Source organism: Cucumis melo, chromosome 7 (assembly GCF_025177605.1).
Source record: "Cucumis melo cultivar AY chromosome 7, USDA_Cmelo_AY_1.0, whole genome shotgun sequence".
Lineage (NCBI taxonomy): Eukaryota > Viridiplantae > Streptophyta > Magnoliopsida > Cucurbitales > Cucurbitaceae > Cucumis > Cucumis melo.
The window spans coordinates 27,251,063-27,278,317 of record NC_066863.1 but is presented as its reverse complement, the minus strand read 5'-3'; the positions used below and the strand labels follow the sequence as shown (position 1 = coordinate 27,278,317).

The window sequence follows — 27,255 nt, the reverse complement described above, 5'->3', positions numbered from 1 at the left end:
TTGTGGAGCTTTTACTTATGTGTATAGGCATACATGTTCCATCGACCTCTCAATTTGACTTAAATGTGTTTACGAATGTTAGTATGAATAGTTATTTTTTTAAAAAAAAAAAAAAAAAAAAGTATAAGTTTTCGTTGCCTTTCATCTCCATCTCTCCTTATTTATCAGTTCGAGATTTAGTGCACTTTTTAGACGAGTATATGGTGGATCTACATGCGGAAAGCTTTATAATAATTCAAGAAGAGTACTAATAAAAAAAATTGTCATAAGGAATAGAGAACTTAAACTTTGGTCTAGAGAGGAGGCTAGAAGATAAATTTATTACCGAGCTAGCTAATAGTATTGATATTATATCACTTTAATATAGCATATAAAAGAGGAAGGCTTGAGCTCCTAGATCTATACTATATTACATTGTGTTGCTTGTTTATGTGTGTCTGTGTGTGTGTGTTTTTTTTTTTTTTTTTTTTTATGTTTTATGGAATTTTTAAGATATAATGAAAAATGCTAATTCACCTTGATGTACGAAAATAATAGAAATATTGATGAAAATATTAACGTGTCAATAATCTAGTATTGTGTACTTGAGTATAGCCGGTTTTGACGTTGGCATTGATGAAGTTCAATAGTTCTATTTTAACGAAACTTTATCAATGGAAAGGTACGATTGAAATCTTATTTCGATTCTCAAATTTCAGATAAATTTTTATTTTTAGCATTATCCTTAGTATACAATAGTTTAATTCTTAATCAAATTTCAAAAACAAATATTTTAGTTTTCAATTTTTGGTTTGATTTTTTAAGTTATTGATAAAAAAAATAGAGTACACAAAAAAAAAACGTAGAGGTAGAAATAGTATTTAAAAATTTAATTTTCAAAAAATAAAAAATATAAATAGTTATCAAACGAGACATTAAAATGTTGAATTAACGGTTTTTAGCATTAAATATCTTAATTGATTTTTGTCTCATTCGTTTTGATGTTACTAAAAGCAACTTTTTCAATCTTCATCCCACATTTCAAAACCTAATATATGGAACTTGAAAATTTTTCTATAGACTCAGAAAAATTTAAAAGTCTAAGTATTTTAAAGTTATATTGAGATATAAAAACAATTTCGAACCTAATTAAGAAGATAAATAATAATTAAATTCATGTAATCAAGAGAGATAAAGAAAGGTTTAGAAATGTTGAATATTCATTACCACCGAAGGATTTAGTATAGGTCCAAGAGGGCTCGAGCTTCTCTCAACTTTATTGTCTTTATATAATATGTATAAAGAAAAATATTTAATTTTTAATACTTATAAATAACTTAGTGCTTACTTTATTGAGGGTTGAAATCCTTTAATTTTCTTTTTGTTTCTGTAAGCTTGTTTTTATTTTATAATGTAATTGAATGACGACTTTTCGTTTGTGAGTTGCATGTTTCGTTTTCGAGAAAATAATAAAATAAAGAAAAAAGTGGGTTGCATGTTCACAAATACTAATTGTGTAAATTTGTAATGTGTGAGAGTATGTATATATGGTTTAGTTTTGTAGTAATAATATATCTTTCTTTAGAAAAAAAATAAGATTATATTAATTGATTGACTACTTCCAAGTTTGAATGTTTCCTTCATATGACATAAACTAATTAATCTCTAATGTCTTATAACACTCTATCAACTACTAAGCACTTATTTCAAAAGTTGATGATTGATTAAACTAAAAATTGTTCTCAAAATGATTTATAAATTTATTTTACAAGAAGTTGAGCGAGTAGTTGTTTCTTTAGAATATTTAGAGATATATGTGTTTTTTCCTTAAATTAAACAATACGTGACTTGTGAGTATTCTTGATGAAGTTTCGAAACTCTAACATATTGATTGATAATATATATCTTTAATTAGTTGAATTTTTTTTAAATACAATTAATGATGGATGGTTGTGAACCACATGCATTTTGATCCTCAACACACATAAATGCCGGTCGAACTACGCTTTTTTAACATTAGCTAGCTAGTTTAATGGTACTCATATATATATATATATATATATATATATATATATACACCCTCATTACTCTAATTCATTAGACAAGTCTTCCAATTTTCCACTATCATTAGAACGTCATTACATCAAAATATAAGTCTTAATCTAAAATGATATTACTTTTTAAAGTATTTCAGCAATTACAAATCAGAAAGATGCAAACTTTTTTTAATACTAACTCACCAACGTTAGTATTAAAAAAGTTTATAAATTAAAAAAAAAAAAAAGATAAAATCATATAAAATGATAATGGAAGTAAGTAAGAAAACAAAGAAAGGCGACGGCAAGTTAATTGGTATAGTTGAAAAGAGGACACGTGTCAACACCTGATTAATATATGTATTTAAGTATTATTATAATATTGCCGTTGAGAGCATTAAAAAGAAAGAAAGAAAGAAAGAAACTAAAAAAACTAAATTTATATTGCCGGCCCCCCCCCCCCCAAGTCCCAACGGTCTTTTCTCTTTACACCCCCTTCCCTTAACGGCACAATTTTCTTTTTTATTTATTTAAAAATAAATGAGAAAATTATTATTACTTATTGGTTTCTTTTTTTTTTCTTTTTTTACTTTACAGCTAAATATAATAATTTTAAATAAACATTAATAATGGACCCATGTTTTCACTATATCATGATTAAAGATTATTTGAATATCCACGTGATTTTCATCCATAGTATTATGGGTTTCGAAAAAGATATGTTTTTAAATATAGTAAAATAAATTAAAATATCTGTAATACATATCAAAATTTTGGATTTTGTTAATAATAGATATTGATAAACTTTTTTATTATCTATCAATATGATTGATAGAGCCATATCATCGTCTATAATTGATAAAATCTGAAATTTTGCTATATTTTGTAGATATTTTGTCAAATTTGTCATTTTTTGCAGTTACCCTTTTTCAAAAATAGAAAAATTTAATAAACTGTTTACATTCTATATAACAAAACCACTAAAAGACAAAATTAATTACATTTGATTTTTCTTTAAAGTGTAAACGTTTTGTCAAATGTTATATTTTTACAATTTTTCTAATAAGATAAAAAAAAAATTAACTCATCATTTTCTGTGCATTTTTTGTTTTTTTTTTCCCTAAAACTATTCTTTAAATTTTCTTAATTTGTTCGCATTTCATTCTCGTTGATATTTAAGTTTTCTTTCCAACGTTAAGAGTTTAGTTGATTTTTGGTTTTTAGAAATTAACTTTATTTTAATCTTTTTTATTTCTTTCAATAATTTCATCTAACTTTGATAAAAAAAGAAAATCCTAGTCAAATGCCAAGAGGGTAAAAACAAAAACATGTTTTTAAAAAATACTTTTTTAGTTTTCAAACTTTGTATTAGTTATCGAAAATATTGGTATGAAGTATATGACATAACTATAAATTAAGGGCTCTAGAATGAGTATTTTTTGGTTTAATTTTGAAAAACTAAAAACCATAAAACAAAATATATTTGCCAAATGGACCTAACAGTTTTATTTCCAATTCCTAAAATTAAAACATCAAGGTTTCTATCAAACATGGTTATAATATCAAAATCATTCTGACTTTTTGTGTATGGAAAGTAGTCCATGGCAACAAAAACTATACATTGTTTTTTCCTTTTTTAGCATTTAAATATTGCTATAAGACTTTCATTATATATTCATGAAAACAACTGGGATTTGTGTGTATATATATATATAGATAAACAATAGTAGCTATAAAATATTTGCTAATTCAGAAAATTCCCTATTTATCAATGTATGAAGTAAAGAATATTCTCAAGTTGGAAAGATTAAAGAATGAGTACAAGAAGAGAAAAGGTGCTGTGAAGAAAAATTAGCATGAGAGACAAAAGTGTTTACATACAAAGTAAAAATAAGAAGAAAGAGAGAAACATAGATTGGTTATGATATGAAAATAATTACTTTTTATTCATGAAATATATAAAGAATTATTTAAATTTATTTTTAAAAAATCAAAACTAATATTTCCAAGAAAATGAGATTAAAAAGTGAAAATCAAATTAAGGTCTTTTAACATAATTAGACAAATTTTTTTAATTAAAGTGAGAAATGAAACCACCAAACAACAATAATGAGAACGCGTTTTTCGCAAAAAGAGTAAAAAAGAAATATATATATATATATATATATATATATTGATTTATTTTTAAAAATAGAAATTAAAAAAAAAAAAAAAAAAGTATAATGCCGCAAATAACGCGTGAATCATTTGTGAAGAGTCCTTCAAAAAGGGGTTGGACATTGGAACCGTTGGTTCATCTTCTTCATCTTCTTCACAGTTTCTCTCTGTTTTAGAAAATTTTGTTTAACAAAGCCCTAATTTCTCTCCCATTTTTTCTCAGCAACCAATCGAACCTCCACCACATACAAATTTCCCCATTGCCAGCCATTTTCCTTCAGGAATTTCCCCCTTTTTCAATCTCCATTTCCACATTAATTCCCCTCCTTCTCCTCTCTCTCTCTTTCCATTAAACCCTTAAATCACATTCCTCCCATCCTCATCGCTTTTTAATTTCCTTCTCTTCTCTTCTCTTCTCTTCTCTTCTCTTCTCCTCTCTCTCTCTTTCACCTACTCCAAATCTCCTCCTGCCCTTCGCCGGCCGGCTGAGATTTATCTCTCATCCAATCCACAAACACAGTATATAATATAATCATTTTACAAATGGATCCAACGGAACTACGAAGAGTATTCCAAATGTTCGATCGCAACGGCGACGGCAGAATCACCAAGAAGGAACTAAGCGACTCCTTGGAGAATTTGGGAATTTTCATTCCTGATAAAGATCTGACTCAAATGATTGAGAAAATCGACGTCAATGGCGATGGATGTGTCGACATTGATGAGTTCGGTGAGCTGTATCAGTCGATTATGGACGAGCGAGACGAGGAAGAGGATATGAGAGAAGCTTTCAATGTCTTCGATCAAAATGGCGATGGATTCATCACCGTCGACGAATTGAGGTCAGTTCTAGCTTCCTTGGGGCTTAAACAAGGGAGAACTGTAGAGGATTGCAAGAAAATGATAATGAAAGTGGATGTGGATGGAGATGGAATGGTGAATTATAAGGAGTTTAAACAAATGATGAAGGGAGGCGGATTTAGTGCATTAGGTTGATGATAGATATATATATACACACATATATATATCTTTCTCACTTAATCACAAACCTTCAATTTCCCAAATTAAAAAAAAAAAAAAAACAGAGGATGAGAGAGAGAGAAACAGAGAGGATGTTTTTCCATTAGAGTTCTGTATATAAAACCTTGAAGAAGAAGATGAAGAAGAAGATGAAGGCAGAAGAGGAAGGATTCGATAATTACACACGAAGTTGCATGGATTATTTGTGCAATCTGTCCACGTGTTTGTATTGTGGATCGACACGTGTTGAGAATATATACATATTATTTAAAAATGTTTAAAATTTTTATTATTTATTTTTTTCGAATATTCCATGTAATTTTGAATTTTTTTATTGTTGGGGGAAAGGGAAGGGACGGAAGGAGGAAGAAAGGGGATAGTGATTACTTTGTTGATTGTTCGGTTCGGGTCGGGTCGGGCCACCAACAGAATATTATTATGTTTTTTTTCTTTTTTCTTTTTTCTTTTTTCTTTTTTAATTAATTTGTTTTTCAACTCAGTAAGATTTGCATGTTTTCTCTTTCAAAGGATGTTTTTTTGTTCATTTTTTCCCTTCCATTTATTCATTTATTTTCTAATATATAAATCATGTGTTCATCTTGGCTAGTATTTATTTTAATTGCACTTTTACAAGATACTTCTTGTTATATGTTAAATTAAATTATTGGCAATTACAATAAAGAAAAAAAAAAAAGGAACAAAAGTTAATAATAATGGTACAAATTACAAACGATAAATATTAAATCTTTAAACTTAAAGAACTACTATGTAACTCAGTGGAAATTAAAGTAAGGTTTTTTTTTTCAAATATAATCTTCCAATTTTTGTATGGGTTTTAATAGAGGACGTTTTAAAAAATATCAAAATATGAAATCTATTTACAATTAAAGAAACGAATAACATTCACGAGCACCTTACACTTGCATGTTATCTTATCTTATTGATTGATGTTTAACATAAAGTTATAAGAAATAAGTACCTTAGAATAACTTTGGATGGAAGTAATTTGGTAACTATAACTATTCTACGAAGTTGACTTGTTTATTATGAATTGAAGATACCTTATTAGTGAAACATACAAAGAAAGAAAGAAAAGAAGCAACATAAGATTACTAATCAAGTTATCTTTCTCTCTTTAAAAAGAAGGAAATGGAGAAACAAAAAGCAAAAAACCAATATGAAATAAATACATTTATCTTCATTTTATTATGATAATACATACTATTTTTATTCAACATTTAACACATATTTAATCTACGAGTCTCACTTAATTCTCAAGTTACTTCTTTTTAATATGACAAGCAATGAATAATGAAGGTAGTGTTGCATATGGATGTACTTGAGCCAATAACTTATGTACGAGGTCCTTTCTTCCTTCAAAACTGTTTTGCATTTCTCATTGATTGTGTACTACACAAAATGTAATGAATAGGTCGTTCGAAAGAAAAAATAAGAACTATATCAATTAGGTTTGGTTCGATTAAGTTATTTTCCAAATTGCGAGGTGGGAACAATTTAAATGATAATATAGTATTAAATTTTGTTTCACGTCGATTACTTATATGTTTTCACTCGAAAAGTGAATTGATATTTGTTTCATATTGTTAAAAAGTTTGTTTCTTTAAGAATAGGCCGAAAAAATGACTTTTAAATTCTTAATTTTCGATTTAGTTTCAATATGGTCTATAAATTTTAAAATTTTATAGTTTTGTTTGATTTCATATTAATCCTTATATGTTTAAAGATTAGTCCCTATATTTTAAAATATTGATTTTATACCTTCGAGTTAAAGGTTAGGGTTTTGTTACTATTCTTTATATTTGGGTCTCAAAATTGACTATTCTAGGTTTTTTTTTTCCGCTAAATAATCACTTTAGTCTTTATTATTAATATCTATCGACTAATTAAAACCTTTAATATAATTATGTTTCACTATTTTGCATCCTATCAATCTTTTTAAATTTTACTTCATAACTATTTTAAATTAATTAATACACACATGAACGTCCAACTCAAATGACTATTTAGTGAAAAATCAAAGTTAAAAGTGTATACGTTATACATGTAAGGATCAAAGAATCATGGTATATAATATAATACAATAGAAAAAATACATAGATATAGAAAAATTTAAATCCGTCACTCAAACTCTACCATGATAAATCAGAATCGATAAATTTTTGTATGTATATATATATATTTGGAAATATAGCAATACAGTTCTAGAAAGCCCATATTTTTAAGCTTCCAAGAAGGTGGCGGGGAAAGTGAGGCCCAGCCCAAAAATCAAAGACGCAATGGAATGTCATTGGTCAAAGCCATCTCTGCCCTGTGTCTCTGAGCTCCACCCTCAATCTTCTTCTCGCATTTTTCATCACTGTCCGCGCCTCCTCCCAGCCGCCTTTTCATCCAAATCGCAGAGATCCATCCATTGTAAAGCTTCTTACACCTCTTTTCTCCCTTCAATTCCCACACTCTCTCTTTTCTTTTGTTCTCAACTATGGTGCAGATACAGTGTCTTGTTTAACTCTTCAACGCTCCTTCTTATCTTCACTTTAATTTTATTATTCTGAACCTCTACAAATTAATATTCTTTTTATGTCTTTACCCATGTGTTTCTGGGAATTATATCGATGCTGAATGCTATTTTCACTTTTTTACATAAAAATCTTTCATGGGGTGGGTTTATTTTGTGGCATTTGTGGGAAATTTTGGCAATTGAATTCAACCCATTTCGGGTTCCATAGGGTTGACTTGGATCCCTTCTTTTGTTCTGCTCATTCTTACATGATAGATTGTGATAACTTTTCTCAGTGCCCAGTTAATTGACATGGGTTCTTTTGCAGAAGTTAAAAACTGAAAACCATGGCTGGTCCTAAGCCTGGTAGCTCTGCTACTAATCAAAAAGCTGGTAAATATTGTTTCTTTAATACGGTACTTGTTTGTGTAACTGTCTCCTATTCCCTTGTTTGGTTCGTGTTTGCTAATTCTTTGTTGCTTATTGGGCAGGTGGCAAAAAGAAGGAGGTGAAGAAAGAGACTGGTTTAGGTCTCACTAATAAGAAAGATGAGAACTTTGGAGAGTGGTATTCTGAGGTGCTGTTTCTTGCGTGGTTTTTGTTTTCTTCATTGCAAAATGACTTTTTGTGTTTTTTAAAATTCGTGTGAGTTTGATAATGTTGTTTGATAGCTGTCGTTGTGAACGTAGATTTTGTAGTTTCACTCCTAGGCTGTCAATACATGCCTTAAACCATGAGTAGAATTAATTGTATGAGTTGGGTTTTTTTCCCCTCGTGACACTTGAATTTGACAGGATTTGAACCGTTTTCCTGTAACTTTTTGGAGAGAAATGTATTTTTTAATTCTCAAGGTTTATTGATTTTTAGAACTTCTATGCTACTTTGTAAAATGCCATTGATCAATGGAATAATTCTATTAAGATGTCTTCTTAGATGAAGCTCCCCAGTCCCCATTAATATTATGAACGGGTTCTTTTCGGTGACTTGAATAGTTCTTCTTCTAGTTTGTCTAGGTGGTTGTCAGTGGAGAAATGATCGAGTATTATGATATCTCTGGCTGCTATATACTAAGGCCGTGGGCAATATCTATCTGGGAGACTATGCAAGTAAGGATGCTACTCTTTATATTGTTCATTTTACAATCTGTTCTTTTTCTGAAGTTCGAAGGTTTAATTTTTCATCGGTGCAGGTATTTTTTGATGCAGAAATCAAGAAAATGAAAATCAAGAACTGTTATTTTCCACTTTTTGTATCTCCTGGCGTCTTACAAAGAGAGAAAGATCATATTGAAGGTTTTGCTCCTGAGGTGATGTTTTATATATAAGCAACAATAGAGAAACTTTCCATTTGAATTTGAAATGCTTATTATCTTTTTGTTTGTTTGTTTGTTTTAATTATTTATGTATGAGATATGATTGTTTCATTTATATGATGAACTTTGATATGCTTACATCTTTGTTGTTGGCACAATATACTAGTAAAGTGATAGTATAGTTGTCATGGTCGTTGGCTTATGAATGTCGTCTCAATCTTCTTTATGTTTAGAATGTTCAGTTGCTTTAGCTCAAGCGATGAACTTCTATTGCTTTAGATGTACTTTTTTTATAAGATTTTGAAGACCCGCCCTCTTCTCCCTTTTAGCAGTTCATTAAGAATTTATGTAATGATGAGTAATCTTTCTTATATTCTTATTTTTGTTTCTAAGAAGTCTTTTCATTTCTTATGTTCTGTTCTTTCATTTTTTATTTTTATGTTGATAAAGGTGCCATTGTGGTTTAGTACTGACAATTTGATACTTGGCATTTATTTGAAGGTTGCTTGGGTGACAAAATCTGGGGAGTCTGACTTGGAAGTGCCCATTGCAATTCGCCCTACAAGTGAGACTGTTATGTATCCATACTATTCTAAGTGGATCAGAGGCCACCGTGACTTGCCTTTGAAACTTAACCAGTGGTGCAATGTTGTGAGATGGGAGTTCAGCCATCCCACACCATTTATTAGGCAATTACTCATGCTTGTGCTTATTTTTTTTGTTCCTTTTCTTTTCACTATGGTGATGGATTACGTTGGGCCTGTTGACAGTTAGATCTTTTATGTAATATGTTCAATGTTCCTAATTAACGCCTCTTATTTGTATAAGGCAGTGTAGTCTTCTTGAACCTCAGAAAATTTTAAGCACTTTCATTGTCTTGAAATTCTTTTCAACCATTTGATGGAAACATCTGATTTTTTTTGAACTATTGACTTCAGGAGTCGTGAGTTCCTTTGGCAGGAAGGGCATACTGCTTTTGCTACTAAGGATGAAGCAGATACAGAGGTAGAATTTTAAATTATGATTTATAAATTTTCTTATCCCGAGCAAATTTGGGGTTTCAGATATGCAAGCTTTCATTGGAAGCAAAAAGAACAAGTGGGGTCCTAATTGGTAGCACTAAGTTCTTCAAGTGATCATCCTGGGGTGCTTTGAACCCGAGGATGAATTTTCTTTAGTTGGAAAGCATATGGGGCTAGTTAGATATTAGTTTTCTTGTAAAACTTATATTTTATATCGTTAATGCTATTAGATAACTTTTAACAGTCAAAACTGGATTTTTTTAGATTGGAGTTTGGTAGTGAATTCACGAGATGTTATTTTTAGCAATGCATTATATTTTATTAATTGATTTTGGGCACAACAAAACCATGTTTCGTTGTGCATGGATCAACTAATAGGATAATAGCTATTATGCTTCTAATCTCTTTCTGTCTGCTCCTTTTTCTCTGGGTGGAAAACAAAATCACGTGAATAATTGAAAGAATATAAATATCCATCTTATTCTTAACGTATCCAAGGGAGACTACTAGAATACCCTTCAATTTTGTGAAAATATGCAGTTCTTTGTGTAACTGTAGTCTGTGGACATTATTTATAGGTTGCTTTTGTTTCAGGTTCTTGAGATATTGGAATTGTATAGACGGATATATGAGGAGTACCTGGCGATTCCTGTTATCAAGGGCAAGAAGAGTGAGATGGAGAAGTTTGCTGGCGGTCTTTACACCACAAGCGTTGAGGTATAAGTTGACTAAATGCTATGACTATTTTCATCATGGTGAATTGGTATCTTTTGCTGGTTTACGTTGTATAAAACCATTTCATCATATGTGATATGCAGGCATTTATCCCCAACACTGGCCGTGGAATTCAGGGTGCTACTTCACATTGTTTGGGTCAAAATTTTGCAAAAATGTTTGAAATCAACTTTGAAAACGATAAGGGGGAGAAAGCTATGGTCTGGCAAAATTCTTGGGCCTATAGTACTAGAACGGTATGATTTTTTTGGATAAGATAGAGCATATTTTTTGATACATGCATTTGCATAGCCCTTAAGTAACTTGTTAGAGTGAATATGTACGCTGGTTAATCTAGTATTTACAAATTTTTGCAGATTGGTGTGATGGTTATGGTTCATGGGGATGACAAAGGATTGGTGCTGCCTCCTAAAGTTGCGTCGGTTCAAGTTATTATAGTCCCTGTACCTTACAAAGATGCAGACACTCAAGGAATTTTTGATGCTTGTTCTGCCACTTTGGATACATTGACAGACGCAGGTATTCGTGCAGAGGTAGACTCTAGGGATAATTATTCTCCTGGATGGAAGTACTCTCACTGGGAAATGAAAGGCGTTCCACTCAGGATTGAAATAGGACCAAAGGACTTAGCAAACAATCAGGTTACCTATTTTGTCTATCGATGTTGTTTTTCCACGCCATTGAAATACTACTTTCCTCTCGCTAACACATTATAACTGTTAAGGCTTGGTTTATGTTAATACATAGTGCTAATTTATTGTTATACTTTAACTTTAGGTGCGTGCTGTTCGCCGTGATAATTCGGCAAAAAAAGACATACCCAGGGATTCGTTGGTAGAACAAGTGAAAGAATTGCTAGAAAGTATTCAACAAAGCCTGTTTGATGCGGCAAAAGTAAAACGAGATACATGCATTCAAGTTATTAATACATGGGAGGAGTTTACTGAAGCCCTCAGTCAGAAGAAAATGATATTGGCTCCATGGTGTGATGAAGAGGTATCTTCAGTGTTTCTTCTTGCTATTTTGATTCTACTTGTGTTGTTTATAATGGAGGACTGGCTACTTTTCTGATTTATCATCATGAGGTCAACATAATTTTATTTTATTTCATTATGATGAATCTTTTTTCCCTCCAAGTTCTCTATACACTTCCATATGCTGAAATCTATTTGCAGAATAAACATTAAAATCCTGGTTTGGAGTTAAAACTTGTTTTTTGTTGAGCTTGTTGTCATTGTTAGGAAGAGTTTGCCGCTTGTCTTGGCTGGTGGAGCTTTATATAATATTTCCATATTTTGAACTGTAATGATCACTGGCAAGTAAATGCATTTTCAAGTCTTTAGTTTCTATTGAAGTTTGTGTTAGTATGTTGAGTAAATTGGACGAAGTGTTCTGAAAAATATATTTGTTCTAGCCAACCTTTTATCATTTACTGATGTTCCTTTTTCTCTAAAAAATGCTTTCATTGTTATGCTCCTCCAGGAGGTTGAGAAGGATGTGAAAACAAGGACCAAGGGTGAGATGGGAGCAGCTAAAACCTTATGTTCTCCGTTCGACCAGCCCGCTCTTCCAGAAGGTACTAAATTTCTGTCCAAATCCTTTCTTTCTAATGTTATTGGGCAATTTGTTAGCAACGCTTTTTGGTTTCCTTGAATTTACCGTGTTGATGTTTTGGCTCAGGTACCAAATGCTTTGCATCTGGAAAACCTGCAAAAAAATGGAGCTATTGGGGCCGAAGCTACTAAGCTATCAGCTCATGTTTATATCCTATGTTGCCATTGGATACGTCAAGAAGTCAGCTTTCGAGAGTTCTTGAATAGAGGGGCATTCAATTCAGTTAATTCCGAGTTCATCAGTACTTCTAAGAGGAGGCACTCTTACACGATGAAGAAAAAAGCATTCAGTTAGCAAGAGTTAACTATAGAACACTTTACTTTGTTTGCATGCTTGGATTTATTCTTTTTGAAAATTTCTGGGTTTTGCTTTCAAAACTTTTTTTTTTCTTTCTAAAGTATATTTGGAGGTAAGGGCATGTTCTGTTTAAGTGGATAGTTGGATTTTGTTGGCTTGAATAATTCAAGCAAGGAAAGCATTTTGTGAGCATCAATTGAACTTACTTGACTTGTCAAACTCATAAATATAATATGATTTTCAATGCAGTATCGTGTCAACTTAGATGAAAAAAAAACCCTAATGTCACTAAAAGGTAGCAATTTCCATTCCATCTCCAATAAGTTATTTGCGACTTCCGATTTGTCTATTGCATTTCAATGAGATCAAATGGTTAACACATTTATCAAAGAGTTAATAGAAAATCGAAAGTGATTCTAAAAATGGTCAAAATTTCTTTTGTTGTTATCGATATCAATTGTAACACACTTTTAATTATTCGAAATTAATTTTGATATGAAAGTTACATTTAAATCTCTCAAACATGCCCGAGTCAAACATGTTTTATGTAGGATTTAATCCCTTTTATGGAAAAAAAAAATCTCAAACAAATCTAATGTTTGATCTTAAAAAAACTATATGTTTAAATGGATAATCATCAACCAACCTATTTCTCATTTAAAGGGAGAAAAAAACCCCCGGAACGTTCTAATACAGAATAATATTTCAGACACCAAAGTATAATTTAAATGTACAACAATAATTTTGGAATATTTAAGTTTCAACATTACGAAATATTCTTCAATTTAAATATTACCAAACACGATTTCATTTCCATTTGAAAAGCAAGAATGAGAAAAAGAATTAAAGAAAAACAACAGACAGCAAAAAAGTGTTACCAAAGATACCTTTTGTCTCCTTTTAATAGATACGATTATATCTAGTATGACAAAATCCACGTCATTGCCAGGTCAGACAAGTTTCTAGATGTCAAGCAGCATGCCATATGGATAAATACTTTATACACTAAAATGCTTCTCAAAGAAGTCATTATCCATCTACAATGAGAGTTAAATTTTGGATACCAAAAAAATAATGATGCAAGCTTCAAAACCATACCTAAGATATGATATATGATAAGTTAGTGCAGTTGTGATTATTTAAATCCACCTTTCATTCAAACCTTTTGATTCTTCTTCCTCCTCAACTTCTCTAATGCTTTTTACTACTTCTGCAACTTTGTTTGATATACATTCTGTGTGCATTTCCAACTCCTTCAGAATTGTTTTCAATTGTTCTTCATATGCAGCACATTTTCTCTTATATTTCTGCCTCTCATTGTACAACTCCAGAGATAAGTCTCGAATCCGCTTATCCTTTTCATCCTGCAAAAGAACAAGCGCACATGCCCGATGCCAACCAATCAATTCTATGAGTTTCTAAAAGATGATAAAAGCTAAAGGCTTCAGGAGAGTGGTTACACTAATGCTTTCAAATAAGAATTCCGGATATGAAGAAAATGAAGAATCATAACCATTCAAACTGAAAAGATGGAAGGTTAATTCTTACCAATAGTCAAAAGGTAGAATAGTAAACTCGTTCGACTGCATGCTAGATATAGAAACATAAACTGAAGATCCATTTAAGATAAAGATGGGGTTTTGGGTAGACAATTAGATGAATGGATAATGCTGTCAAACTATGGCAAAACCATGGGAATAGACTAGAGATGGCTTCCTCTCGACACGAAATATTTCAGAAGATGTAAGATCCTTGATAAAACGTTACTGACGGACCCAAAAATTGATATTTTATATTACAATAACCAACCGACGAGTGACGATGGCAGTATTATAGAATACACAACATAAAATTGATGATTAAAGAAACTCTACCACTTAAAGGGAAAGGAATACAAACTAGAATTTCAATTATTCATTCTACATCTCGCAGTTGTAGTAGCGTTGACCACAACTGAATTTAAAAAAAAAAACCCAATTTTGGAAAAAGGGAGTAAGAACCAAAAGGTCCTCAATGCCTTTTCTTTCTACACAAAAGACAATTGTCAAACCAAAAGTTCGATTCTACGGTTTGATGATTTAATAGTTTTCTATAGCAAACTGAGAAAGCAAAGCTTGAACTCAATGACATAGTTGTATAACCTATTGACAAATCTTGTTCAAGTAAGGTCATGATAAAGCAAGTTTGATAACCAACAAGATAGGAAACAAAACCAATACACCCTGAATTATAACAAGACAGGCAATAGTCCATAGAAATGCATATGGGGGAGTATATTAGTTATTAAAACAAACAAGTCTAAAACATACCTCGCTCAAGTTTTTTCCAGATCCTTTCCATGGGACTTTACTAGGACTCAGTAACAGATGATTATGATCTTTAACAAATTTAGTGACAGCCCACTTCCCTCCATCCCTTAAAGCTAATCTCATCATTGCTTGACATCCCTCTCGAGTAATTGGTGGTGCTGGAAGTATCCTGTCTTTTCTGCATACATACTTCTTAGCACGAAATCCTTCTTTTGAGCAGACAAAATCCTGACCAATCACCTGATTGTTTACACGGGAACGACGATTATGATGTATTCGTACGGTGAATCCAACACGCCTACCATAATTAACATAGAATTCTCTAGCTTCATCTCTAGAACTGAACTCCATACCTATGTATGGTTCTACTCCATCCATAGGGAAATCAACAACAGATTGTTCTGCTACCTTATCATCGTCACGCAAGCAAAAGTCCAAGTCATTACGAATATCATCTATACTCCCACCCTTCTCATAAATTTCAGTCTGAATATCAATATCACTTTCATCTGAATCAAATGTGTGACTGGATTGGCAGTCCATTACTCTCCTACAGAAGTATATAAGTCAATGGAAGCAGCAGGAAGGGGTAAACGAACTATATGAATGAATTATACACAGCAGCTCCACAAATATCAAATGCCTCAATGTTCTATCTCAACAACCCATCAAAAGTTACAAGAAATGAAGAAAAGATTGAAATTCCAAGACATAAAACTACCGGGAGAAGGTTTTGTCGACATTTCCCACCCCACCACAGACGCACATTGCCCAAGAGAAGTGAGAATAAAGTTCAAAAAGAGACAAAATTGGATAACATTCCGCAAAATTGGGCATAGTAAAGCGAGACCTGATGACGAATTGGACCCCAAAACGTACTTCTACAAGAGCGTTACGAACATGGGGAGACCATTTAACGTTGGCAGAAATCAAGGCATTGTGGAGAGAAACAAACAAAACAATGAGAGGAGAATCAGTGAAGTCACTCACCAGGAAACAGAGAAGGGGGGAAAGGAAAGAAACCCTAGAACAGAAAGTGCATGATGGACGAATGAGTGAGGAAATCTTGAAGCTTTGCGGCCGTGGAGGCCGGAGGTTGATGGGGTAAGAAGATCGCCGGAGGAAGCAGTTGATTGAACGGCGGGAAGAAGGGAAAGGTGAGAGTGAACGAGTGGTTCTGTTCAGTGTCAGTTTGAGGGAAATTACGGAGCCTTTGCTTCCATTTCCTCTCCTCTTTTACTAAAATTTCTTTTTTTTTTTTTTTTTTTTTTTTTTTTAATATTTCTTATTTGAGAGCCAAACGGTAAAAAAAGTAACATAGACAAACTATTTATAATTTTACGAAAAAAGTATAATGAGTTTTTCTTTTTCTAGTAATTTTTTGGTCTTCAATAGTTTGTATTTTTAAGTATTATTGAAAAAATCAACATAACTCAACTGATATATTGTTTATAAAATTATGTACATTTCGGTGTTTATAAAGTTATGTACTATAAATCTCATTGTTAGAGTTTGATTTCTCATGCCTAAATATAATATCCATGCAAAAAAGAAGTATTAATCTGTATGATTTGAAACAGTTATAAAAAAATTTAAATTATTAGGTAGATATTTTACGTTTATTAAGAGAAAATAGCTAAAAATGATAAATTTAACCAAATATTTGCAACATATATCAAAATTTTAGATTTTTATGATTTCTATTATTGATAGAATCCAAAATTTTGCTATAGTTTGTAAATATTTTAATTCATTTTGCTATTTTTAAAAATGCCTCTTTTTTAAACCCCTACTTTTAATTGATTTCATTTTAAATCAACCTCTCATACATGATTTGGTTCCATTATAAAAAATCCTAAATTTCAAACTTACAGGAGGCCAAATTTAGTAGTTTTAGAGTAGGATTTTAAACTTAAAAGGAAGCTAAATTTAGTAGATTTAGGGTACTAAAAGTGCTTTAATTAGGTTAAAAATACTTCTGATCCCATTTTTTGTTTCTTAAGAGGAAACTAAATTTGAACCTTTAAGAACACAAAACTATACACATATATATATATATACAGAAAAAGTGATTGGTCAGTGTATTAGAAAAAAGGGTCAGAAATTATTCGTTGAAGCCATCACAACGTAATTGATAAATTTTCACCAATGGATATAGAATGTGATTGTTAATGTATATCCGTTGGTTATTAAGAACAAAGAAATTACTTAATCTACATCCAACCGTTATTACATCCTGCTGTTATTACGATTTAAGCATATTTTAGGGCCCATCGAATAATTTTTCTTTAAGGGGCATTTTTATAAATTCACAAGGTTTTATGATTTTTATTTCATAACTTTGTAATAAATAAGGCTATGACTATAGGCTCACATTTCCGTATTCTCTATGATGATATATTTGAGTATTTATGATACAACAGCAGAGTTAGCTGCATAGAAATAGAGTTACCAATGAAGCCTGAAACTCGCAACTTGCATAAGAGGGTGAGCAAGGTAAGCTCCTATTGTTAGTGCAGTGATTGATAGATATGGCAAGCGAAGGAACTCCTTGTAGTAATCGTCGGGCAACTTTTGACGACCATCCACAATGGCAGCGAATGGGATGATGCTCGTTCGCCTTTTCACGGCTTCAAAATCTACCCCATATCGCTTGGCTAGCCTCCTGTCCCCGTTCCATACACCGAACAGATGATGTCCTATCAAACCGATGGAAGCTGCTACTGCAACAGAGTTCCCAATCCAGATTGTGTGAGCAAGACACCATATCACCTGTCCAACCATCTTCAAAAAGAACCAGGATTTGCTAGGTCAGCTTTTTTTTTTTTTTTTTTGTATATATAGAAAATGACTTTTCATGGTTGGTGGTCTTTCTTGACCTTCCCTCATGAAATATCAATATCTTATCATGAAACAGATAGGGGCGAAATTGGATTTCATCTTCTCTCGTGTTATTCTAGAAGACCAAATGTGACTTTTGAAAAAAGACTCGTAGATTTGGTTTTAAATCCTATATTTTGGTCTCTAAGCTTTCATTCGGTTAATTTATTGTTCGACCCTACTATTTGAGGATACTTGACATAAGAAATTTGTCTATGAGACATGGATTTCAAGTGGTACACAAAATTTTGTCCAATTGATCTAACAGGTCAATGAAAACTCAAGTTCATCAATGAATTCAAGTCGAAGCCACCAAAGTAGCATCAATAAGGAAAAATAGCTGGGAGCATCCTAGGTTGCAACTATCTTGTGCAACCCACCCAAGTCCAAATCACAAGTTGCCACGTGACAAATTTGCTTTTTAAAAACGATAACTGTCCTATATTTTACTTTTTTATTTTTAATTGACAGTCATGCCATGGAGATGGTGCAACCTAAGCTGCATACAAGTACTACTCAGCAATAGAACCCGGATATTGTAATGAAATGAAATGAACATTGAAGATAATGAATCACAAACATACCTGTGGATGCCTAGTTATTCTAATGATGCCTGTTTCCCAAAGGTGCATTTTTGGTTTATCAACTGCTGCAACCTCCAGCAGATTAAAAGTTGAAGGATAGAGAAAGAAGAAGGAGACAAACGAGCTGAGCCACACAAGTTGATGCAGTCCGGGAACGCTTTGGAGCTGCCATAACTGTACTCCATCGTATCGATGGTTAATGAAATACACCTGAATACAATTCCTCAGTGTAAACAAGTCAATATGTGTGTGCATTCAGAAAACTTATATGAATAATAGGTACTCAGAAAATTTCAAGAACATTGCATTTACTGGATCAAGTTCAAGGGAAATGAAGCGGTAAGGTACCTACCACAGTGCTAACAGCCAATGGCAGAGAAACTCCAGCAAACAAAACCCGAAAAGCTCGTTCCCCAACAAGCTTCTCGCCCTGATCTCGGAGACTGGCCAAACCACTATGGACAATGGCAAAAATGAGTGTGAGGAGCAACATCACAACCTGCGGAAGAGAAGTTTCAAGACTTAGATTCATAATCATAGAATCAAGTGAGTTTCATTCAACATTAAACCATGAGCAATATAATCATTATGCCATGTTCATCCACCCCAATCATTCATAAACAAAAGACATACAAGACCTTAATCAGTTTCAATACAATCCTTTAGAACTCAAAGACACAGATGTACAACCTATAAAATAGATCTTGTTCAAATTAGATCGTAGTTTCAATACAAATCCGATGTATCAAAAATTTTCTATCAAAATCGTGAGTTATGGACATATTTTACTAACTGAATTGGAAATATTCCACATATCACAAGACAGCCCAAAAATGCTACAAATGAATACAACTTTAGAACTTCTACATGCATCATTCATTAGAAGTTTACTAAAAGTAAGGACAAAATGAAACTTTCTAAAAGTCTTAGCAACGAAACCAACAAGTAAAAATCAACTGAAAGAAACACTATATATAAACTATAAAACAGTAATTACTATGAAGACTGCTTCTATGGCAATGGAACTATTTCTATACAGGCTTCATCTCAAAAGGTGAATCAAATTAAACAAAACGAAGTAACACAGAAAAAGAGAACCTCATGACTATCCGAAATTCCAGAAACAGCATCCAGAAAGGCCTTCCCAACACCCCCAGCAGAGTTATCAATCCAAACAACATTCAACACGAACAAAACAACCCCCAAAATCACAGTGAAATAAACCCACGAAGTTAATTTCTGCTCGGAAAGATCAAAAACAGCAGCGTCCTCGCCGACAAGGCCCTCGTCGTCGGAGACAGAGGTCGACCCACCACTCTCCCTGTCTCCAATAGAAGCCTCGGCGGCAAATCGAGGACGTCGGAAAATGTGTAAGGAATTGAGGGAAAGGGGAAGTTGCAGAAGGCAATTGGGGGCCGAAATTGAAAAGGGTCGTAAGGAAATTGCATCAGGGCGGCGATGGCGAGGGGAGGAGAGGTATGGAGGGGAAAAAGGGGGAGTGGCGGAGGCAACCGCCATAGGAACACAGAATAGTGAGGTAGTCCGTGAGTGGAAAGTGAGGGAGAAGGCAAATCAGGAATTGAGGAATGGAAAACGGAAGGGAATCTGAGGTAATTGGTGCTCTTCAAAGGATGTTTTGGATTTTATGGAATTATGTATATGCAAATTGCAGGCCTAGGCCTAATCTCATAAGATTCTCTACATGCAAATTACTTGGGAAAAACATTTCTTTATGTGGGACAATCGCGGTTGGAATGGAATCGAATCTTCGGCTTAGGAATGAAGGTCATGTAACTATGCCCGATTGGAAAAGAATACTTTTGTTGGATATTGTTTATCTCTTTTTCAAAATTTTCTTTTACTGTACATATATTTCCATAATACTTACCATTGAAATATCGAAACTTATACCTAAAAATGGTAGATCGATAGTATAAATTTATATTGGTTGAGCATATCAATCTTTCTTTTGGTTATTTATTTAGGAAACTAAATGTATAGCAGTCAAATGACTAAAGTTTTAGAGTTTGGAATAGTAAAAAAAGTAGTATCTAATACGTGCACAGTTGAGTTTAAGGACTTTTTTTTTTCTTTCTTGAATCTTTAAAAATAGTTAATAAGATGTTTATCGGGTAAGACAAAAAAAAAAAAAAAAAACCAAAACTCCTGAACTAACGAGTTTTAGTTACAGATGTGGTTAATTATATTAAGAGTTTAGGTTTATTGATTGGAATCTTGATATGATTAATAGAAGATCTATTTGTAATTGTCAAATAGGACTATTGCTTTAAACATCTTCCTCATTTTCTTTTTCTCAATCTCTCATTCCATTCTTGCCAAATTTCCTCCCTTTTTATGACAATCGATCCCACCATGTTGTTGTCCCACCTTTTTAGTTTGTGTCGTCAATATCCATCCAATCAAATATATCTTCTATTTATATTATTTCATGTCTAATCACTCATCCAAGTATGACAAATCAATTTTCAGCTTGTGTCCCATTTCCTTGCTCATGCCTCACTATCACTTCAAAACTCACAAGTATGGCCCCATCTCGTAGAATGAAAAGGAAAGGAAATGATTAATAATTATTTCGTGTTTGGAATAAGGAATAAGGAGAGAAAAATGAATATATTTAAATGGTATTCTAAAAAAATATAACGCCAAAATATTTAGAACAATTCTTAAAACGAAAAAAGCCCAAAGACCCGTTATGTAAAATACAAAAAATGTTCTGTTAAACAATTCTAATACGAGTTTAGATTTGGATATACGATCTTTAGAATTTTTTTCAAGATTCTTTTAATACACGATCGTTTAGATTTGTTTACACGATCTTTTATACACAATGTTTTAGCCTTGGCCGTTATATATAGGCTTAGCATATGGGCTAATGTGACTATTAATCATAATAGTTAAATACTAACTAAGAAAAGAAATAAAATAAAAATAGTTAAACTAAATTACAAAAAGAGAGCTAGTAAAGCAAAATTACAAAGAAGGCCCTAAATAATCTTAACTAATGTACACCCAGTCTCTAATCACCATTTAGCGTTTGGCCCCTTAACAGAAATGTCGATCAAAGGCTCTGATACCACTTGATGCGAATTATACCGATTACACATGTAGATGCAATTACTTGCTTCAAAAAAATTGTGATAAGCAGGAAATATATGGGATTCTTTTATTCATTTGAGGGATTTTTGCTTGCAAAAAGTGCAAGTATCGTGGTTGTGGGAGAGCAATACAAGTGTTCTGCTGCTAGTCCAGTAGCTGAAAGCATCACTAACTGACCCAAGTAGCATGGGGGCACGTGGAATCCCGTATGGATCAACAACGTGGTTTGTAGAAAAATTAAATACAAGATTAAAAAGTGTCAAATTAAAAGTTACCTGAAGATGGGAATTATTAAAGCAAGTTGGCAGAATGTAGCTTTAATTGTCTTCTCTGTTTCTACTGATAAACCTGCAAAGACAAGATCCAAAGTTACATGGTCATGAACTCTTTAGAATGAAATATATTATGAATTAATGAAGGATTTCTGACATATCCCCAAACTCCGCTTTTCCCCAACCCACCAATACCCACAATGGGTATGACGGACATTTGATGTTCTTTGCTAAATTCAATCACCAACTCACTATGTTTGAAACTTCAACTTCTCTTCCTATTATAACTTCATCAAAATTAAGATTTGATGTTGTCTCTCGAATCTGCTTAATTAGATCAACGTTCTTATGTGTTTCAATGCATTTCTCCCCAACCATACAACCAAGCCTAAAGGACTTGACCCATAGTAATGTTTACACAGTTTCAGTAATGTCCTTCATTCTCTTGGCCATATTTCTACAAACCAAAAAAGGATTATGGGAAGATGAAAAGAAACTGTGGACCTTTTTCTTTGTTTTCTCTGTTTCCACTTTGCGTCAAAGATCTTCATAAACAAGCTCATTCAACAGATCATCGGCCTCGTAAACAAGATGTTAAAGATCCTCCACCCACATTCTCACAGAATCATGGCGCAATTTCTTAGTGTTGATATCTCTTAAAACGACTTCAGATTTGTGTAACCATTTTGTCAATTTGGAGCGCTCCTTCTTAAAGCCCAAAGCCACACCAATTTCCTCAGATGCAACTTTGAGTACCTTCTTCAAGACTTCTTGCGAACCATATGTCCACAGGAATTCAGCCATATTTTCCCTAAGAACTCCCAAGTAAATTGAGGAAGAAGATTCAAACACCACAGCGCACATAATGTTTTGAAAAACAGAGGAAACTTTGAATGTGCAGAAGAAAAACAAAGCAAGTGGGCTGCCTTGATTATGTAAAAAATCTACATTGTTTAATGATAATTACCATGTTATTTAATTTAAATGAATTGATACTCTATGCACTCAATTATATTCATGTAGAGAAGAAATGATTAAGAGGCAAAGTTTATATATTTTTCTCGCATTTGGGCTATTTCAATTATTATTAGGACGTTGATAATCCGTCTAAGTCTAAGTCAATGTGAAAATAGCTCGATATAAAAGTATACATCTTCAACCTGAACAAGATGCGAGAAGTCTACCATTTAAAAGAGAGAACAAGAAAACGAAAAACAAATCTCGTTGGAAAATCGGAATCATAATCCAAAAACGACGAAAACAAATCAGCAAGTATTTTATTCCATAAACCCTAAATCAAAAGACAAAAAAAAAAAAAAAAAAAAAAGAGAGAGAGATCCGAAGGCAGAGGAGGATGATCGAGTTCATGAGAAACAAGTAGAAAATTTAGACATCATAGCGAGCCAAGAACCTACGGGATAAATGAGGAACTGGCTTTCTGAGATGTCTTTGTTCATTGTCAGATTCTCTTAATCTGCAAGGAATTATCCATCGGAGGATCGAATTCCGATCCCCCCGAAGCTCCCCGCAGCCAATGATTTTTTTTTTTGCAGAGAACCTTGTTAGGGTTTTTGCTCCTGCGAATATCATTTTATAGAACCCTTTTCTTCACTTAATTTTGGGAGAAATTACAAAAATAACCCCAAACTTCCTTCTAACTTGTATGACTATTAAATTAAATAAAGATAATATTAATTTTTATTATTTATGGAACCAATTATTCCATTTGGATAAATTTTAAGAGTTTGATTTTTACTATTAAAAGTTAAGTTTGAGAGGATTGATTTCAAAGACAATAAATGAATTATAGGATTTTTATTAAAATTATTTTTATATTTTAAAGTTGTGCTCTCTTTAGTTAAACACAAAAAAATATAGATAAATTTGAAGACTTCATTTATTATTCTAAAAATTTAAAGGTATAACCTAGAGATTCCACCTCACAACCTATAAAATGTGATCATAGTATACTCAATAATAGAAAACATAAAGCCCTAAAACCGATATTTTTGTTTTTATTTTTATCTGGGCCGATCATTTGATATACTTCGGCCCATAATCGGAGACGTAGAGTTGCTCTCCTCTTTCCCATCACCGGACCGTGCCGCCGCAGGTAGGGTTTATTCAAACAAAACTCTCTTTCACTTTTGCTCCTCCCGAATACGCACGTACGTAGCTGCTTCTGCTATTCAATTCGCGTCTTCCTTCCATCGAATCCTTAATCATGGCAAACTGTACGTACAACCTCTTTCCTTTTTCTTTACCTCATCGTTTGTCCATTTGGATTTTTGATTTGCGAGTTTGATTCTGACCGTCTTTTCACTGTTGATGAATTCGTTTTTGCTGCTGCAGCGATGGCTAGATCTTTTCTGCAGGTTGCTGCTACGGAAGAGGTTGCTTCCCCTCTTCGTGTTGTTCAGATTGAAGGATTGGTAATTTTCTCCTATTCCTTTTTCTTATTTTGCGTCTCGTTCGATTCGGAAGGGTAGAGGCTAAGTTATTTATAACTCAGTCATTTGAGATGTTCTTTTGCTGTTTCGTTGTTCTTTTAGTGGTTACGTTGAGAAGTTTCTACTTATATTTGAAAATTGATAATTAGTGAGACTTCCAGTTTGGATTTATAATTGTTGTTCTATTTGTTCTGCATCATTCCTATCGTGGCTGTATTAAGGTTAAAACACTTTGTATCTTCTCCTTCAGGTTATATTGAAGATAATCAAGCATTGTAAGGAGTTTTCACCAGCTCTTGTGACCGGGCAGCTTCTTGGGCTAGATGTTGGTAGTGTTCTTGAAGTCACTAATTGCTTTCCCTTCCCGGTATGATGAGGCAGCTTTTTTTTTTTTTTTTTTTTTTTTAATGTTGTTTAATGGTTCAGTTTTTTTTTCTAGCTTGAATTTCTTTTTAATTTATTAACATGAATCTGTTAGACTCGGGAGGAGGATGAGGAGATTGAAGCCGATGGTGCTAATTACCAGCTTGAAATGATGAGATGCTTGAGAGAAGTCAATGTTGACAACAACACTGTTGGATGGTAAGCTTAGTTTTATGATAGTGCATTTTTATGGAAAACTTGGCATTATTAATTGGGTAAGATAGTGCACGTGTATATAAGGATTAAAAACTTTACCCCAGCACTTTGGTTAGACTTAGATGCTTCATTTGGGTTTTCTTTTGCTTGGTTTCATGAATGCAAAAGAAGTGTACTGTTTTTTTTTTTGCACGACAATGTAATTTAATTGTTAACTGACAATGTCCTCTTGATGAGCTCTTCAGCTTACTTGATTGGCATTATTCATAAATAGGTTGAAACTAATTTCTTCTCATTATTCATTTGGAGTTGTTGACATTTTGATTAATCATATTCAGGTACCAGTCAACCTTCTTAGGTTCATATCAAACTGTAGAGCTTATTGAGACGTTTATGAATTATCAGGTATTGATTTAGTCATTCTCTACTTTTATATTTTTCTTCATAGAGTTCTTGTAATGACTTTTTCTATTATTTGGTAATCAATAAAAATCTGTTTTCATTTTCAAAACTTCTTAAGATTTTTTCGTGTTATATCTTCATCATCAGAAGCTTTTCTGATTTGCATTTATATTTTAGGGCATTTTATTAACAGTTAACATAAACTTGCAGGAAAATATTAGGCGGTGTGTCTGCATAATTTATGACCCATCAAGGTCTAATCAAGGCGTCTTAGCTCTTAAAGCATTGAAACTCTCGGATTCTTTTATGGAACTTTACCGCACCAACAGCTTTACAGGAGAGAAGTATGTAAGCTTATTGCTATTATTCTTTTAAGTCAAGTTATTTATTGGAAACTTTTTTGTCACGATGCAACAGGTTGAGGGAGAAGAACTTATCATGGGTGGATATTTTTGAGGAAATACCTGTAAGTGCCTTGGACCCTATTTCCTCCTTTGGATTTTACTCTGATGATTTGTCGGAAGTCATTATGGGTTTTCAGATTTTTTAAGCAAACAATATAACATACTCACTGCCATGTTTCATTTTTCGTTCAGATCAAAGTTTCAAATTCTGCCCTCATTAGTGCTTTTATGACAGAGCTTGAATCTGACTCTCCGGTCACCCAGGTAAACATAACTTGTGGGTGCTGCCATCATTGTAGCTGATCTATATTTCATCATTCCGTTCCTTTTTATTGATTGGATTATCGCTGTTGCAGTGTGATTATGACCGCCTGCAACTTTCAACCAATCCATTTATGGAGAGGAATGTGGAATTTCTGATTGAATGTATGGATGATTTGTCAGTCGAGCAACAGAAGGTTCGTGTCTTCTGTTGAAGTCTTTATGTGCATGTTATGATTCATCCTTTCTTTAATTTCTGTTTTATGGTTTGTTGTGGCACACCATAAATCAATCTTCTTTGTCCAGTTCCAATTTTACTATCGGAGCCTGACCCGTCAACAAGCTCAGCAACAAGCATGGCTTCAAAAAAGAAGGTAATTATTTCTTGGTTTTTCACATGAATGTCTTTGGTTACATTTGGCTGGCATTGTAATTCCTTACAATCACAATGCGGAAACTTGTTGTAACTTCATCCATATCTGGTATCTGTTTTCTAGAGCCGAAAACATGACAAGGAAGGCAGCAGGAGAAGAGCCTCTCCCTGAGGAGGATCCTACAAACCCCATCTTTAAACCACTCCCCGAGCCATCACGTTTGGATAGCTATCTCATAACGAATCAAATATCAAACTACTGCAATCAAATTAATGGGTACAATGCCGCTCGCTGCTTACTGATCTTATTCTCCAAAATTAAATTTCCATTCCTTGTGATATCTTGGAGAAGCTAAACGTGTTTTCTTCAATGTCTTAAGAGCTGAATAATAACTTTGTGTGCAATGAAATATTTCAGGGTTGCTGGACAGAGTTTCAACAGACTTCATTTGATGAAGGCTCTTCACGACGACTAATTTTGATGCTTTTGAAGGTCTATTCTCTTCGCTGCATCTTCATTTTGTAATTCACTGTGAAATTGGGAAGAGATAGAACTAGAGATTTTACTTTTACATGATGGCTACCTCCGTAGAGTTGGATGTTGTAATCTATTTGCAATTCATTCAATATTATTGTTTTGAAATCCCATGTGGTTTTTGGATGATGCCTTTGCTAAAACGTGTTTTAAGAAAATTACTTTTTCTTTGAGCAATTTTGGGAGGGAAACTTATTTAACGTTTCTCAAATCACTTGTGATCGTCAAACATTATGCTCTACCAATTTGTTCATGAGACAACTAATTAGGCTGTGCAAAATTTTGGTTATTATTATTATTATTACTTTGTTCTTGTTAAGTTTAGTGATGGTGATTGGGGAATGAGAATCAAAATAGATGGGCGAAATAGACGTTTTTGTTAATTTGTTCATGGAAAAT

At 32.9% G+C, this 27,255-nt stretch overlaps 5 protein-coding genes and 1 long non-coding RNA gene across 8 annotated transcripts; 3 read left to right on the top strand and 3 right to left on the bottom strand.

The window, feature by feature from the left end:
- The first annotated feature begins 4,280 nt into the window (after window positions 1-4,280).
- Window positions 4,281-5,801, top strand: LOC103494537 (calmodulin-like protein 3). Its single transcript, XM_008455755.2, has one exon. The coding sequence runs from the start codon at window positions 4,716-4,718 to the stop codon at window positions 5,166-5,168; it is 453 nt and encodes a 150-aa protein (XP_008453977.1). The 5' UTR covers window positions 4,281-4,715; the 3' UTR covers window positions 5,169-5,801.
- Window positions 5,802-7,479: 1,678 nt separating this feature from the next.
- On the top strand, window positions 7,480-12,938 carry LOC103494536 (proline--tRNA ligase, cytoplasmic). 3 transcript variants are annotated; one of them, XM_008455754.3, is made up of 13 exons: window positions 7,480-7,625; window positions 8,039-8,103; window positions 8,202-8,287; window positions 8,724-8,816; window positions 8,900-9,016; window positions 9,524-9,711; window positions 9,961-10,027; window positions 10,639-10,761; window positions 10,863-11,015; window positions 11,136-11,420; window positions 11,557-11,775; window positions 12,262-12,355; window positions 12,460-12,938. In XM_008455754.3, the coding sequence occupies exons 2-13, from the start codon at window positions 8,058-8,060 to the stop codon at window positions 12,522-12,524; spliced, it is 1,536 nt and encodes a 511-aa protein (XP_008453976.1). In that variant the 5' UTR covers window positions 7,480-7,625; window positions 8,039-8,057; the 3' UTR covers window positions 12,525-12,938. The 3 variants fall into 3 exon arrangements, with proteins under 3 accessions (XP_008453976.1, XP_050943270.1, XP_050943271.1); XM_051087313.1 differs by having other exon boundaries at window positions 7,487-7,625; window positions 12,262-12,938; XM_051087314.1 differs by lacking the exon at window positions 7,480-7,625 and having other exon boundaries at window positions 8,066-8,103; window positions 8,715-8,816; window positions 12,262-12,938.
- A 624-nt stretch (window positions 12,939-13,562) lies between these two features.
- Window positions 13,563-16,253, bottom strand: LOC103494535 (protein FAR1-RELATED SEQUENCE 5-like). Its single transcript, XM_008455753.3, has 3 exons — window positions 15,990-16,253; window positions 15,000-15,549; window positions 13,563-14,054 (listed from the first exon to the last, which is right to left on the bottom strand). Exons 2-3 carry the CDS (start codon window positions 15,540-15,542, stop codon window positions 13,830-13,832), a joined length of 768 nt encoding a protein of 255 aa, XP_008453975.1. The 5' UTR covers window positions 15,543-15,549; window positions 15,990-16,253; the 3' UTR covers window positions 13,563-13,829.
- A 1,044-nt stretch (window positions 16,254-17,297) lies between these two features.
- Window positions 17,298-20,236, bottom strand: LOC103494534 (15-cis-zeta-carotene isomerase, chloroplastic). The gene is made up of 4 exons (XM_008455752.3): window positions 19,562-20,236; window positions 18,816-18,962; window positions 18,464-18,673; window positions 17,298-17,783 (listed from the first exon to the last, which is right to left on the bottom strand). The coding sequence occupies exons 1-4, from the start codon at window positions 19,979-19,981 to the stop codon at window positions 17,448-17,450; spliced, it is 1,113 nt and encodes a 370-aa protein (XP_008453974.2). The 5' UTR covers window positions 19,982-20,236; the 3' UTR covers window positions 17,298-17,447.
- A 1,386-nt stretch (window positions 20,237-21,622) lies between these two features.
- Window positions 21,623-23,423, bottom strand: LOC107991277 (uncharacterized). The gene is made up of 3 exons (XR_001763249.2): window positions 23,268-23,423; window positions 22,357-22,663; window positions 21,623-21,928 (listed from the first exon to the last, which is right to left on the bottom strand). It is a non-coding gene; the product is annotated as an uncharacterized LOC107991277 (long non-coding RNA).
- A 386-nt stretch (window positions 23,424-23,809) lies between these two features.
- LOC103494533 (eukaryotic translation initiation factor 3 subunit H) lies at window positions 23,810-26,967 on the top strand. Its single transcript, XM_008455751.3, has 12 exons — window positions 23,810-24,086; window positions 24,205-24,284; window positions 24,553-24,669; window positions 24,781-24,884; window positions 25,220-25,286; window positions 25,494-25,627; window positions 25,701-25,749; window positions 25,880-25,951; window positions 26,044-26,145; window positions 26,255-26,322; window positions 26,446-26,598; window positions 26,740-26,967. The coding sequence occupies exons 1-12, from the start codon at window positions 24,077-24,079 to the stop codon at window positions 26,795-26,797; spliced, it is 1,014 nt and encodes a 337-aa protein (XP_008453973.2). The 5' UTR covers window positions 23,810-24,076; the 3' UTR covers window positions 26,798-26,967.
- Window positions 26,968-27,255: the final 288 nt, after the last annotated feature.